The following is a 16,102-nucleotide window of genomic DNA, read 5'->3' on the forward strand; positions in this document are numbered from 1 at the left end:
TGCAACATAGAGTAAGTAATTGCAGCGGACATGTGACTTTCATCAAAACTGGTAAGAAATGCTATAGTACAAACTAGGGCTGTAAGAATGCCTATGGTCTGGCAACAGGTGGGGACCTACCTTTTTTTATAATTAATGTAACTATTCATGACTGGGATTGGCAGGCTTTAGTTTTTGTTGATTATCACATAGTTTTGAGAGGACCACTTAATGTAATCAGGTAGTTGAATACACTCAAAGAAAAATGCTGAATAAGCCTTACTCTGAACATCAATTGGTGGGAACAACATTTGATATGACTGCAAGCCCAAAATTTTTTTTTTTTTTAATTTGTGTCTTGGGGATTGTCATAAGCAGGGCAGTATGTCTATGGAGATTCTCAGTCATCCAGGTCATGGTTGTCCCAAAGGTATTTTTTTTAAAAGGCAACTAGATTTGTTTTTCCTTGAAGACGTTTTACATTTCTTTTTTTTCTTTTTCTTTTGCATTCACATGCAAAATGTCTTCAAGGAAAAACAAAGTCCAGTTGTTTTTTTTGAAAAAGCACCTTTAGGGCAAAAGCAGGGCAGTATTTTTGCCTATGGTTTATATGGAGATATCTTAGAATTGTAAGGCCAATAGCTATTTTATTCTTTTAAATACATTCTAAAGCTTATATGGTAACTGCTAAATCTTTAGAATGCAGTAGCTCAGTGGTTAAGACGCTGAACTTGTCAATCAAAAGGTTGGCAGTTCAGCGGTTCGAATCCCTAGTGCCGCGTAACGGGGTGAACTCCCGTTAGTTGCCCCAGCTTCTGCCAACCTAGCAGTTCGAAAACACGTAAAAAATGCAAGTAGAAAAATAGGGACCACCTTTGGTAGGAAGGTAACAGTGTTCTGTGCTCCTTTGGCATTTAGTCATGCCGGCCACATGACCGTCAAGACGTCTTCGGACAGTGTTGGCTCTTCAGCTTTGTAATGGAGATGAGCAACGCCCCCTAGAATCGGAAACGTCTAGCACATATGTGCGAGGGGAACCTTTACCTTTAACCACTAAATGTTTTTTAAAAATGGATCTGGATCTTGATTTTTGCAGTAGTGAACACTAAAGAAGGAAATAAATTATCAGTCTGAGCATTACATGCCATTCATTGGATGCAGGTTGCTCATTCCTATTTTGGCCACTTATCATACTTTAGTTATATTTTACTTATTTAAAAATTGCATGTATACATTCCTTCTAGATTTAACATATTTGAACAGATGAATTGACTTGCAAACCTGAAGTACACAGCTGATTTACAGACTTTGCCATGTTCATATAAAGATACGTTCAAGTTTTCTTACCTTTGATATGCCTGAGGAGATGCTGGAGGTGTGCTGAACACATGGGAATATGGGTGATAGGGTGTCTTTTTCAAAGCCTGGATAAGATTTTGTCTATATTCTGGGTCTATACACCATAAAGACCCTTTCCCAATACTCTGCAGAGGATGATAAAAAAAATCATAATTTAAAAATAATATATTTTTCACATTTCTCAGAACACCGAGAATATTTCTTCCTGCTATAAAGAAAGCAGATCTCATTCTTTGACATAAATTTTAGAGAAAATTCTGCTGCACTTCATTGCTAATGTTTAGAAGATACTAAGGCTATTTGGTATTAAAAATGGTAATAGCTATTCTTGTTTAGATTTTTATCCTGCCTTTTTAAAAAGATATGCAACTTAAAATAGCAAACATGCCAATACGCCTTCCTCCTCCTATTTTCCCCACAACAACAACCACCCAAAGTGTGTTGGGTTGAGAGACGATAGCTGGCACAGTCAGCCACGCATTTTGCATGCCTAAAGTGGGACTGGAACTCACAATCTCTAGGCTAGCACCTTAATTGCTACACCAAACTGCTTCCCTAATTTGGGGGGAAATTCTCTTTCCCCACAAGTTGTTTAGCTGGGGGATAAATCACAGTCCAGATGGATGATGAATAAGCTTCTCAGATCAAATTCCTATTGTGGATACTCTAAAAGAAAATTGGAGACAATGATTTTGAACACTCAACTATGAAATAAAGTAGTTTTGATTGTACAGTCAGAAGGCATTAATGCCATTCTTTACCATATACCTTATCAACTTTCTGCACTATCTGATTAGTATCATAGCTCCAAAAAGTAATAATCTAAACAAACTTGGGTAGATAAACGTATTTAAGAGTGTTATCAGTCTGGGTGGCCTGCAATATTAATGTTTTTGCAAAGATTAATTACTTTCCAGTTCAGAGAATTTTAGCTGTGTTGTATTGGTATACTGAGGGGTCAAGACCAGAGGTGGGTTTCAGCAGGTACTGACCAGTTCTGGAGAACCGGTAGCGAAAATTTTGAGTAGTTCGGAGAACCGGTAGTAAAAATTCTGACTGGCCCCGCCCCTATCTATTCTCTGCCTCCCAAGTCCCAGCTGATCGGGAGGAAATGGGGATTTTGCAATATCCTTCCCCTGCAGTGGAGAGGGAAATACTTGACTAGTTGCTAAAGCTGACAAATTGCAGCAGACCCTGAGTAAAAAGCACCTTGCTTAGTATTTTTCTTCTTATAAACTGTTCTGTGAAGTTTAGCATGTTATTGCTTCATTAGCAAGGTTATGCAGTCTTTTGAACTCAAGGGTATATATATGCTTTATCCTAGATCTGGTACCCATTGATATGAGAATGGGGACAATATTGCATGAGCACAAACAAACTTGTTACTTATTGATGATCCTTTTAACATGACAACTCTTTCCTTTCCCCTCGTTATGTCAGCTGCTTTTAAAACATCAGCATGCTGGATTCCATCTGGACTACAGCTTACATCACCGCATTGTACAAATAGCACTTACAATATTATATAATAATTCCAAGTACAGAGCGCAGTGGTTGTCAACCTTTTCTTCACCATGGACATCTTTTAAATATCTTTTGTGACCCCAGACCACCAAGACTTAACTCTGCAAACTACAGGTTGAGAACCACTGACGTAAAGCGTACATTCCATCAGGCACCAGGGTGGGAAGTTCATGATAACCATTGCTGTTTAATACTTGTACTGGGACTGGAAACAAAGACCCAGTGTGATTTGAATAAAGCAAATATAATATGTTCATAATGAGATTCAGTTTGGTGCAGTGGTCAAGGCATCAGGCTATAAACTGGGTGATTGCGAGTTCCTAGTCCAACTTTAGGCATGAAGCCTAAAGATCTTGGATGAATTACTTTCTCTGAGCCCTAGGAAGGAGGCAATTGAAAACCAGTTCATAAAATCTTGATAAGAAAACTGCAAGGACTTCTTCAGATGGTCACTAGGAGGCAAAAACTGATTCAAAGACACACACACACAAAAGTTCCTAATAACTAAACCATGATTTGGCAATTACGAATACACTTTCTAATTTTATATTTGCCCCCCACCCCACCCCAGCCATACGTATTCTATTTTCTAGTTTTGAACAAAATCAAAATAGTTTTTTTTTTTCTGTATCATAGAATTAGAAAGCATAGCTTGGAGGAAAACGGCAGCAAAGTAATTTCCAACCATTGTTTTCAATTCTGAAAGCCAGCTAAGGTCTCCTCAAATCCAAAATGAAATTGGAATTTAGAAATAGAGATGACAAGAACTGACTTCTTTATCTTCGAGACAAAGATAAATTAAATTGCGTAAGTTCTAATTATCTAATACATATACAAAGTTATATCATCATATAAATGAGCTAAAAGATACTGTATATTATGCATAAACAAATATCTTCCTATATCATTACTATACAGTTCCTGTATTATGGAAAAATATTATTGAATACCTGTTAGGTAAAAAGTTGAGATATAAATCATCAGTATTATGTAAGTTTCTTGTAAACAAAAAACAATGGCATGGACGCATCATTATTGATAACCCTAACCTAATATTTTGTAGCACATCCTTTTGAGGCAATAACTACAATCAAGTGCTTTCTGCAACTCTGAAGGAGACTTCACTTCCACCTGGCAATTTGACCCATTCTTGAGCAAATTATTCCAGTTTTCAGAGGATTCCTTCTCCCAACAGTGAGTTTCAGCTCTTTTCACAGTTGGTCTATTGAATCCAGATCAGAATTCCTAACAGGCCAGGTTAAAACAATCCAATGTTGGTTTTCATTTTTGGCTTCTCTTAAATGTATGCTTTGGGCCATTATGTTGCTGGAAGGCCCATGACCTGAAACTGAGACAAAGTTTTCTAACACTAGGTATTATATTTCGCTCCAGAATGCTTTGATAATCTTCTGATTTCATTGTGTTTTAGCACAGATTCAAGGCACTCAATGCCAGAGGCAACAAAGCAACCCCGTAACATTATGGAGCTTTCTATATGTTTCACATTAAGGATGGCATTCTTTTCTTTAAAAGCGTTGTTTTCTGGAGTGCTGCTCCCACTGTCCATAGCTGGGATCTACCCTCAGAACTTATCAGTAACTGGGTGATAGCTGTAGAAACTCTCTCTCTTTTAGGCACGCCTCCTATCCCATAATCCTCCAGTCTATCACTCAGTTACTGACAAGAACTGAGGTGAAATTTTAGCTGTGGACAATTGGATCAATTTTTCCTCAAATAAACTCTCTCATCTTTCCGTTTAGGCTTTTTCCTTTATTTTTGATTAGAAAGTTTTTTCCTGTGCTTCTCTTCGTGTCGAAAGCGAGTGCCTGGCTGCGGATTGCGTGTGGCGTGTCCACCCGGGCTGCCTGCGCCCTAGGAGTTGCAGCTGCCGGATTCCAACTCTTCGGGGCGGATCCGGCTTCTTGTGGCAGCGGCGACCGTGGGCTGAGTGAGCTGTCTCGCCGCTCACGCCTCGGCTCGTTCCTTCGTTGCCAGCTGCCCCGGGGCTTGCGTCACCTAGGCGGTGCGCTCCCCGTGCTCTTTCCTCGGCCGGAGGCTTGAACGCTTGGCGTGCAGTATTGCCGCCATTGCAGTTTCGCTGAGAGTCGTCCCATCGGAGGAGCGTCATCTCTGAGGCCATTTAAATTGCCAGTTTGCCGAGGGACTAACGAGCGGCCAGCGACAGGTACTCTGGGCTCACTTTTCAAACGCTTCTTTCTGGCCCCTTGGGAGAAAGCCTCGCCTGTGGAGCTACTGGTTACAGCCGCCATTTTGAGCCGCTTGTTAAGGCCGCCATTTTCTCTTCTGCTACACCAGAGACGCTTGGCAGGCCTCTTGGCTTTGGACCTTTTCCTTGAGGCACTTGTCATCTAGCCGGGTTCCCCCCCCCCCATAGTGTCTGTATATAGTTGATCATTCTAGTTTTTTTAAAAAATAAATAAATAAAAAATAAATATAAATTTTAATAATAATAATTAATGGAATAGTAATCCGTCAGTCAAATATCAGATTTAGCGTGCAAGGAAGGCGGTTGACCAAGGCCTGCCTCTGGCACTCTCCACTATGTCTGATTATTCCTTGTCATCAGATATGGAACCCGAATTGAGCCCGGACCGCAGTGCAACCAAGCAGTCTAAGAAATCTTCTGGGAAGCGGCCTAAGTCATCCGGCCGCAAATCCCATAAATCCAAAGCTCCAAAGGGCTTGGATAAAGATGCACAACATCGCCATAACGCCCTAGAATGACAATGGGACAAGGCTAGATGTGCGGCGGTAGCTGACGTGGACCTGGGCGATGACACTGAATTGCCTGCACCTTCGGCTTCCATGTTTGCGGCCTCACCACCTTCGCGGTCTCCGGCTTCCTCACCCGACTGCTGCAGCCAAGAGCGAGCTCAACCTGTGCAACCGCTGAGCCTTACAAAGGGGGTATCATAGTCGTTGCCGGATGTCTCAGGGGTTGGTTTGATGTCTCACCAGAGACCCTTTCGTCCTCCACCCGAGGCCACTTTTACTCCAATGGCTGCTGGGCTCCGAGGGCCCCCGCCTCCTTCTACTGCGATGCCGATGGAATTCCAGACCTTTCTGTCTTCAGCCTTCTCTTCCTTTCTGGCAGCTGGTCTTCAACAAGTGTCTCATTTCCAGTCCCAGTGCTTCATTCCGCAGCCTGACTCTCGTCTTCAGCAGCCCTCGTCTTCGCTTCCGGCTTGGGCTAATCCTTCTCGTCCTCAATCTGAACCAGACCAAATTGAGGACTGCCCAGAGGAATTGGAGTTTTCAGATGATGAGGATTTGCCCCCGGAGACTCCGGCCTTCACTGGTCTGTTTCACCTGTCCATGTTTAAATCCCTGCTGCACAAGGCTCGTATCACGACCAACCTGGGCACTCAGGGCACCGCCTCAACGGGTACCTCGACATCCACGGGGCCCCACGACTCTCTATTTCTGTCTTCTGAGCCAGACAAGGATGTTATTCCCTGCCCCAAACTGTTCCTGGACGTGTTGCAGGCTCCATGGGGTCAACCTGGATCGCTCACTTCACCCAGTACACTTGTCAAAAAGCTGTTTTGTGCTGCCCCGGAACTTGAGGACCTCTTGGCTCTCCCGACCGTTGATGCCCCCGAAGCGGCCCTGTCTTCCAACTCTGTGGTTTCCTCGGACTTGTTGGACGGTCTCAAGGCCGAGGACTGTTGGGCTGAACTAGCCTTTCGCAAATCACACCAGGCCATTGCCTGGGCGGTCAGAACTGTGACAGCGACCTCGTTCTTTAACAGGGCCTCCATTATTTGGCTGAAACAACTTCAACAGCGCCTTCCGCCGGAGGAGACTAGATTACACCAGGATATAAACAAGATTGTCGCCGCTACAGAGTACTCGGCTGATGTGTCGCTGAACTCAGTGAAATTTGCATCTAGGGCCTTGGCGTCTACAGTCTCCTCCAGGCGCTTATTTTGGCTGTGTAATTGGAAGGCTGACCTTAAGGCCAAGTGGAGGCTGGCATCCGCTTCTTACAAGACACCTAACTTGTTCGGCTCTGCCCTGGAACCCCTGTTGATCGAGGACCGAGATAAGCAGAAGGTCCTTCTGACATCATTCCGCTGCCCTGAGAGGCGCTACATCCCGTACAGTCAGAGGCAGCCATTTCGTTCCTACCCTGGCACCGGTGGTTCCTCCTCACGCAGACCCTCGTTTACGCCTGACCGTCCTCAAGGAAGAGATTCCTTTCGTGACCGTGGCAGGTTTCAGCAACAAGGTAAACGCTCCTTTCGTGGCTCAAGCTACAGACAACCCCGCAGGGGCAAATGATTCGTCCACGTCGGGCCCCATCAGCGGCAGGCTCCGTCTTTTCCATCGCCAGTGTGCCCGCTCCACCAGGGACTCTTGGGTGCGGCGCACCATCTCCTTGGGGCTCTCCATCGAGTTTGTGGGGTCTCCTCCGAGCCGTTTCGTGTCCTGCCCAGTTGCTGCCTCTCCAGATCGCCACCGCTTGATGCTACAGGAAATTGCTCACCTCCTTCACATCGAGGCGATAGAACCTGTTCCCCCCGCTCAATGCAGGTCTGGTTTCTATTCGACTTTCTTCCTGGTGCCCAAGAGTTCGGGGGACTGGAGAGGCATCCTGAATTTAAAGCTGCTGAACCTGTCGGTGAGGTACCGCAGGTTCAAAATGCATTCCCTGCGGTCGATACTGATGGGGGTATGGCGTAACGACTGGCTTCAGTCGGTGGACTTGAAAGAAGCATACCTCCACATTCCGGTGCTTCCGGCTCACAGGAGGTTCCTTCGATTTGAGTACGCCGGGCAACATTTCCAGTATCGGGCAATGCCATTTGGTCTGTCCTCCGCACCGCGGACGTTCACCAAGCTCGTGGCGGTGGTGGCGGCCACTTTGAGGCAACACCCGGTGCGTGTGATGTGTTATCTTGACAACATCCTCATACTTTCCTCTTCTCTTGAACAGGCATCCCACGACAGGACTCTGGTCCTGGAGGAGTTCCAACACCACGGGTTCTCGATAAACTTCGGGAAAAGTCACCTAATTCCGACTTCGCAGCTCGTTCATCTGAGAGCTCTCATCGATTCGGCCAAAGGGCAAGTCTTTCTATCTACGGACAGAATTCGCAGCATCCTTGACCTGATCCCTCAGGTTCTGGCCCTGGAGAAGGTTCCGCTGGTCCTGTTAGCTCAATTACTGGGAGAAATGGTGTCCTGCTACAGTATTGTTCCGTGGGCATGCAGACACTCCCGGGCGCTACAGTGGTTCCTCCTTCCTTTCCAGCGCTCGGGCCAGTCACCGTGTATACTTGCCCCCTCAAGTGCGCCTGTCCTTGAGGTGGTGGATGTCCCCATCTCTCCACCAAGGCTGCGACTTTTTGGAACCGGCAAGACTGACCTTAACGACAGACGCCAGTCTCCAAGGTTGGGGGGCACATCTCGGAAGTCTGGTTGCACAAGGCAAGTGGTCTTGAACGGAACGTCTTTGCAGCATAAACCTGCTCGAACTGCGGGCCATCCAGCTAGCTCTTCGTCACTTCAGGAGTTCAGTGGAGGACCATCACATCCTTGTCCTCACGGACAATACAGCGGCCAAGGCCCACATAAACAAGGAGGGGGGGGCACGACATCCAGGTCGATGATGTTCGAGGCGGAGCACCTCTTCAACTGGGTGGAGCGTCACTTACGGTCCATCAAGGCAGACCACATTTCAGGGGTGGACAACGTACAAGCCGACTGGCTCAGCCGGGAACAGATCGACCCGGTGGAGTGGCAACTCCACCCTCTCCTATTTCAGGAGCTTTGCCAAAGGTTCAGGACCCCGCTAGTAGATTTGTTCACTTCTCGAAAGAATCATCAACTGCCCCGGTTCGTGTCCCATTATCCGGACCCATTGGCAGAGGATCGCGACGCCCTCAGGTGTCACTGGCCGAAGGGACTTCTCTATGCCTTTCCTCCCATCCCTCTGATCTCCCGGGTCGTACGGAAGTTGTTGTGGGAGAAAGGGGAGCTGCTTCTCATCCCACCCAGCTAGCCCCGCAGGATGTGGTATGCAGACCTCATCGCCCTCTCCGTGTCGCCGCCATGGGTGATACCAGACCACCAGGTGTCCCTTCTACAGGGAGCCGTTTGTCATCCGGAGCCCCAATGGCTCCATTTGGCCGTCTGTCATTTGAACGCGTCATCCTAAAAAAGGCTCACCTATCAGACGGCGTGACACAGGTTATACAAGCTGCACGGCGCCCTTCCACATGTCGCATTTATGAGGCATCTTGGAGAGCCTTCTGTGCTTGGGAAGCATTGCACCATGTGGACCCAACATCAGCGAAAGTTGAGGAAGTATTGGAGTTCCTACATTCGGGCCTTAAAAAAGGTCTGGCTCCTGCGACATTGAGGCGTCAGACAGCTGCTTTGTCAACGGTTTTGAAGTATCCCCCCTATGATTCTCTGTCACACCATCCCCTTATAAGGGGATTTCTACATGGCACTACGAACCTGTGCCCACCCCAGGTTCACAGCTACTTTAAGCCAGATGAAAATGTATAGTGTAACTTGTTATATCTTGATCTTGGAGATTAGCCAGAAATTTTTTGATCTTTTTTCTTGCTCAATCATTGAAACTATTCTTCTATTCAATCTGGGGTCAATTTTTTTCTTGGAGCTGTGATCAGGGAGGAAAAAGCAAAGTCTCTGCACTATGGAACAAAGAACAGTGGATGACATTTTCCTGTGTTAGTTTCAACTTATTTTAGAGCAAATTGGGATTTTTGGGGAATAGGTCAAAGGGTCCCAATACTTTTGGCCACATCAATATAAGTCTCAAAAATTCATTTATCATTTTAAAATGTTATATTGTAGCTACACAAATTTTAGTCAACTCTCGTGTTGAACATATGGTCCTTTAGATAGTTTATCTAAATTTCTAAATTTCATGAGCATTGTTAATGTTTAACTCCTTCCTGGCTCTGCTTCAGCAATATCTTCTGGGATAACCTGAAAAACTACAGCTCTAAATCCATTTGGAACACTTAAATTTAGCCCTAATAGTGACAGGTGATTTTAGTGATGTGTACTCTTTTCCTGCTTTGGCTAGTATTTCTTGTGTTAGTACCACTTTATAGTGCCTAGGTAAGACCACATGTGGAATATTGCATCAAGTTTTAGTCACTACAAGCAGATGCATTTTAGAAAGAGTGCAAAGAGCAGCAACAGAGATGATTAGAGCTAAAACATATGAAGAATGACTGCAGGATTGGGTATGTACAGTTTAATGAAAGGAAGACTAGGGACAATATTCCAATATCTAAGGAGATGCCACAAAGCACCTGAAGGCAGAACAAGCAGCAATGGATGAAACTAGACCATCCAGCAATGGATGAAACTAGACCTCTCCTGGGTCTAGGACAGGGGTGTCAAACTTGATTTCATTGAGGGCCGGATCGTGGTTGTGATTGACCTCGGGGGGCTGGGGTGGGCATGGCCAGCTTCACATCACTGTGTCGGGGGCACCTGTGTCGGGGGCACCTGTGCTGCCAGAGAAAATGGGCTTCCAAACTCCATTTCTGGCTGTAATGGCCTCCTGCAACCCTCTGCCAACAAAAATGGAGCTCATGAGGGTTGCCCACGGCCTTCCCGAGCTCTATTTCCGCTGGCAGAGACACTGTGGGCCGGTCCTTTGCTGTTTCCAGGGTTATCCCATGGGCCAGATCTAAGCACTCCACGGGCTGGATTCAGCCCCTGGACCTTGAGTTTGACACCCCCGGTCTAGGAGAGACCCAGTCTAGAAATAAGGAAAATTTCCTGGCAGTTGGAACACTTACCGTATTTTTTGGAGTATAAGACGCACCTTTTTCCCCCCAAAAAAGAGGGTGAAAATCTGGGTGTGTCTTATACTCCAAATGTAGCCGCGCCCACCCACTCTCACCCTTTGGACATTTTTGGCCTCTGTGCATCGCATTTTCGGGCGGTTCCAGGCACCGAAGATCCTCACTTCCACTTGGATTTTGATAACAAGCACCACAGATCTTTTTATCCATTTAAAACAAACCCTATCACCCTATGCGCATTTAACTAGAATGGATGGGGTGGGGGATGATTTTCATGGGGGCAGAAGAGGGACTTGGTACCGAAGGCTCCTTTCCCAAGACGCCCCCATCTTCTTACCTATAGCCGTAGGCGTTGAAAGCCTGGCATTCTTGCAGCAAGGACCAATAGAGACGCAGCACTTCAGTCCTCCTGGACTCTGCCATCTCGTAAAGATGGTGAAGGGCTTCCTGGCAAGCCCCCTGCGCCTTTGCTGCCTTGGTCGGAGCCTGATTCCAGAAGCGGCCCGGGAAACGTGGAGGTTGGGACTTGGTTGGTGAAGTGGGCACTGTGCAGGGGGCGTAAGGCAAGGCGGCTAGCCAGTCTACCTGCCCCTTCTCCAGACAACCCAGCCGGAGAGCGGTTGGCTTCTGCTCCTGGCCCAGGTGGAAAGAGAAGGTGAGTCTACGGAGAAGGAGGAGGAGGGTGTGCAGCTCTGCGATGTGCATAGGGAACCGGGGAGGAATGCATTTTCAGGTAGCAGCACTGGCCACACGCCCTGTTTTGGGATTCGGGGAGAAGATTGCAGCGCTGCCACCCGAAAATGCTTTCCTCCCCAATTCCAAAAATGGGGCAACCTCCGCGCCCCCTGGAACCACCCGAAAAAGTGATGGTCTTTTTTTGTCTCCGCACGCCCTATTTTTGGAATCGGGGAGGCAGCGTAAATCTCCAGACAGCGGAGATCGCGGCAACAGTGTTTTCAGGTGGCAGCGCCTTGCCTATGCCCCCTGCACAGTGTCCACTTCACCAACCAAGTCCCAACCTTCACGCTTCCCCAGGCTGCTTCCAGAATCAGGCTCCGACTGAGGCAGCAAAGAAGCAGGGGGCTTGCCGAGAAGCCCTGCACCATCTTTACAAGATGGCAGCGTCCAGGAAGACTGAAGTGCTGAGTCTCTATTGGGCCTTGCTGCAAGAAAGCCAGGCTTTCAACACTTACAGCTATAGATAGGAAGATGGGGGTGTCTTGGGAATGGAGTCTTCTGTGCCAAGTCCCTCTTCATGAAAATCATCCCCCATCCCACCCACTCCAGTTAAATGTGCATAGAATGATAGGGTTTGTTTTAAACAGATAAAAAGATCTGTGCTACTCATTATCAAAATCTGAGTGGAAGTGAGGACGCCGCTGATCCCGATGCTGGTAGGCAGAGGCAGAATTCTTTTTTTTTCTTCTTTTCCTCCCCAAAAATTAAGGTGCGTCTTATAGTCCAAAAAATATGATAATCAGCGTAACAGCTTGCCATTAGAGGTTGTGGGTGCTCCATCACTGGAAGAGATTCATTTGAAATGGTATAGGGTCTCCTGCTTGAGCAGAGTTGGACTAAAAGACCTCTATGGTCTTCCAACTCTCTTATCCCATTATTCTGTTATTCGTCTTCTCTGAGGGATATATAGGTAATAACAAGCCATAATAATAAGAGCTTCCAGGGACTTGAAAACTCTTGGCACTTGGCACATAGGGGCTTTCAGCTCTGCATGTTAAATGGGTGTCGTGAATGATGTTACAGAGGGAAAATTCACATATTGGGATACCCAGAGGTTATGCATCATCAACTCTATGTTGACATCACAGGATTTACTTAATAAGACACATTTATGGTCAGCCTGGACTTAAGCCAGGCTGACCATCTTCATTTATTGCTTCACCTGGACTGTAACTATCACATTCAGCTAATGTTGGGCGCCAGGAGGGTATCCATGGTTTTCAAATCAGCCACAGGATTAAATGGTCCCCTATGAATTCTCCAAATTCTGGCAGCATCTGCTATCAACCCTAGAGCCAATAGAGGCTCTTGTTGTATATCAAGATCTTATAAGCACCAACTATTCCTAAAATCTCCCACTTGGGCTAGGAGATCTACTGATATCCCTTGATCTTTGACCAAGAATGCATTTCTGTCAGGGGAGAATTACAAAAATAGCCCTTAAGGCTGATACATTAAGCAAGCTTTCACAATAAAAATCCAATTGATTGACCAACAATTGGAGACTAGGATTCCAGCTACCAAATAGGAATTTGTAGCACATTTTAGAGCTTGTTTCCTTATCTCCCAGCCTCTTGAATGGGACTGAGTATAGCAATCCTCCATGGCCCCCTATCCCTCAGTGAGAGATCCTGAAACTACTAAATCAATTGAAGTATGGGAAAGTGACTAAATACTATTCTATATTAAAAATATTGACTGGTGGGCTTCTGCTCTGATCTCCCTTTTTATCTATATCAAAAACACATTCTGAACACCAAGCCACTGGAACTAGTCTACTCCATCTCCAAAGTAGATAATGGTACACATCCCTTACATTACCATCTGAATAATGAGCATACTCAATTAGCTATATATTGCTTTGCTGGTGGACTGGCTGAAACTGGAAAAATTCCTGGCGGATGACCAAGTATGATTTATAGAGGATAGTTCTACAATGGATCAATGCACCATTGATCTTGCAATTTTTAACAGAAAAATATACACAGGAACAGCTCCTCATTCATTGCTTTTAATAAACTGAAATCAGCTTTCAATTCCATCCGAAGAATCTGGTGGAAATTACCCCTACATCTATCGACCAATGGATACTTTCAGTAATCAGGATGTCCCATGAAAACATAGTCACTCAAATAAGGTATAGCAAAGATGAGGGTTTTTTTACTGCAGGTACTATCATCTGCCAAGGAGTGAAACACTTTAGCTCTCCTACTGTTCCATCAACAATAAAAGCATTCAGAGTAGGATATGTTATTTTTTCAGGCAGCCTTTCTCAAACTGGTTCCCTCCAGATGTGTAGCTATTTTGGTTGTCCAAGGAAAGAAATGGCATATTAATATTAATAAAGAGTATAACCCAGTATGTTTAACTCATATACAATCAATTTGGGAAATACAACTTCAGTATGTATTTTTTTTTATAATGGTTTTGTATAAAGTGCATCCATGGGGAAACTATTTATAATATGATTCTTAGTGATACTAAAGAAAGTGTGCACCTTTGTAGGCTGACCAGCCTCAGGTTGGACTTCATTTTCTCTGACTGTATTTCACAAGATTATCAAGTTCTTCTATTAAGACAGCATTCTACACCATCTCTTTGCTTCTTGAAATTTAGAATTGGCAAATGTAATGATCTGGCATCTGATTTAAATTTCACTTGCCAGTTTACATATGCTTGCAGAAATATTACAAATGTGAAATGCCCAGATGGTGCTTCTGAAAGGAAAAAAAATCTGTTTTACATCAATAATGCATCTCTTTTACTACATTCCTCTTCACTGCACTACTTCCAAGCTTTAAAAAATGTTATGCCATTAGGTAGCTGAAATCACTTTCATGACCTAAAAAGCTGTTTCACATACAAGTTGTTAAAAATGAATGCAAATTGTAGAGCTGCGTGCTGTGTATACTGCAGTACCATGCAAAAGGGAGCTAGAACCCGAATGTATCTCCCTATGCTGAGCTTCTAAACAGAGAATTTTACAGGGAGACAGGAAGGTGTTTCAGGACATCCTTTACCTGTTTCAGGCGAAATTATTATTAAAACCTTCTTTTTCCAGCAAGCCGGGCTGGTCTAACACTTTTTAAAATGTTTTTAATTGTTCGTTATTGTTTTTAATCATGGGGCCAAATTTATATATATCTTTTTAATTGTATTTTAATGTTTGTAGTTTATGCTTTTACTTGGCTGTTCACCGCTCTGAGTCCTCAGGGAGAAGGGCGGTATACAAATTTAAAAATAAATAAATAAATAAATAAATAAATAAATAAATAAATAAATAAATCTAATCCCTATCTTTAATATGAGGTGGATCTCATGTTGAAGACTGTCAGGTATTATAGCCAAAAATTCAGCAGTGCAAAACATGTATTATTTAAAAGATCAGAAAGAAAAACAGAAAACAAAAGAATACAAACATAAATAAATTCCCAAACAAAATTAATCGAAACAAAAGAAATGTCTCCCTAAATCCTTGAAAAGGAGCCCCCTCAAGAAACCAACCCCCAAAATAACAGTCAACAGTTTTTTGTTTGCAAAACAAAAAACGAGTAATAATCTCATCTGTGAAAAATCTGCAGCAGTAATCTGCTTTTACCCATCTTTAGTTCATTTATTTGTAGTCTATATTTGTTCTCTTTCCCCATCTGTCTCTTTTCTTCAAGGCCAAAAAAAAAGGGGGGGGGTAGTATTCTGATGATCCCTGACCCAGATTGAGATTTCAGCACAGCCTATGGAAGATCAAAGATTAAAAGTGAGCTAAACGCTTCATCATTACTGCTGTAGAGAGTACGCCTCTCTGTCTCACTAACCTGCAGAATAATAGTGTTTTTCCTGTGGCCGATTACACATAACTACTATTTAACTACTACTAGATTTCCACCCATACCAAAATTTAAAGACCAAGTATACTGGTGAACTGTCAGACTGTCCTGCTAACTAATCTAAACCAATTCCTAATCTAAATTTTCTGGAGAGACAGCTTTAAAAAAACCAACCAAAACTTGTGCAGAAGCACAATCAAGACTGGCAACATAATGCATGGGATACGAAAAGGCTAATCAAAAATATATGCACCAAAAGGGTTTTAAAAACCCATAGCAAATAGCAAAGAAACTGGGTTCCTACATTCTAAATACTTTCTGTATCCCATGTCAATCTTCTGGAGAACAACTGGCAGCTTAAACATAAATTAGTTCAGATCTGAACGGTACTTAAAATAAGCTAATTTAAAACAAGTTATGATTATTGGTTGTAATTAAGGCACTTCTTATGACCTCTGATATAGACTTGGATGCAAGTCAAATAACAATACAATGTAAAGTACTGAAAACTAGAAATCTAACTCTACAAAAAAAAAGAGCACACAGTATTCAAGAGAAATACTGATTTCAACTCATACAATGTGTTAATTTGTAATGAACATGTTACAAAGGCTGAAAGCACACACTGAACCAACTACAGTAACTGGGTTAATACAATAGGGTAAACCAAGCATAGTATGACATATATAATGTGTTACAAAACCTAGTTTTAGTTACAGAATGACACAAATACCTATACGTTGACTCAAGTCTTCCATCCTTCTGAGGTCGGTAAAATGAGGGCCCAGACTGTTGGGGCCAATATGCTGACTCTGTAAACCACTTAAGAGAGTGTTGTAAAGCACTATGAAGTGGTAT

The 16,102-nt window shown here is 44.1% G+C and overlaps 1 protein-coding gene across 3 annotated transcripts in view; it reads right to left on the reverse strand.

The window, feature by feature from the left end:
* FOXN3 (forkhead box N3) overlaps positions 1 to 16,102 on the reverse strand; it is a 185,831-nt gene that overhangs the window by 120,407 nt on the left and 49,322 nt on the right. For all 3 annotated transcript variants that reach the window (XM_070941224.1, XM_070941214.1, XM_070941205.1), the window contains exon 3: positions 1,327 to 1,463. In XM_070941224.1, the coding sequence (XP_070797325.1) occupies positions 1,327 to 1,463 (137 nt within the window). The remainder of the gene's footprint in view (positions 1 to 1,326; positions 1,464 to 16,102) is intronic.

This window comes from Pituophis catenifer, unplaced genomic scaffold (assembly GCF_029215685.1).
Source record: "Pituophis catenifer annectens isolate HBS135680 unplaced genomic scaffold, rPitCat1.0.hap2 SCAF_1, whole genome shotgun sequence".
NCBI lineage: Eukaryota > Metazoa > Chordata > Lepidosauria > Squamata > Colubridae > Pituophis > Pituophis catenifer.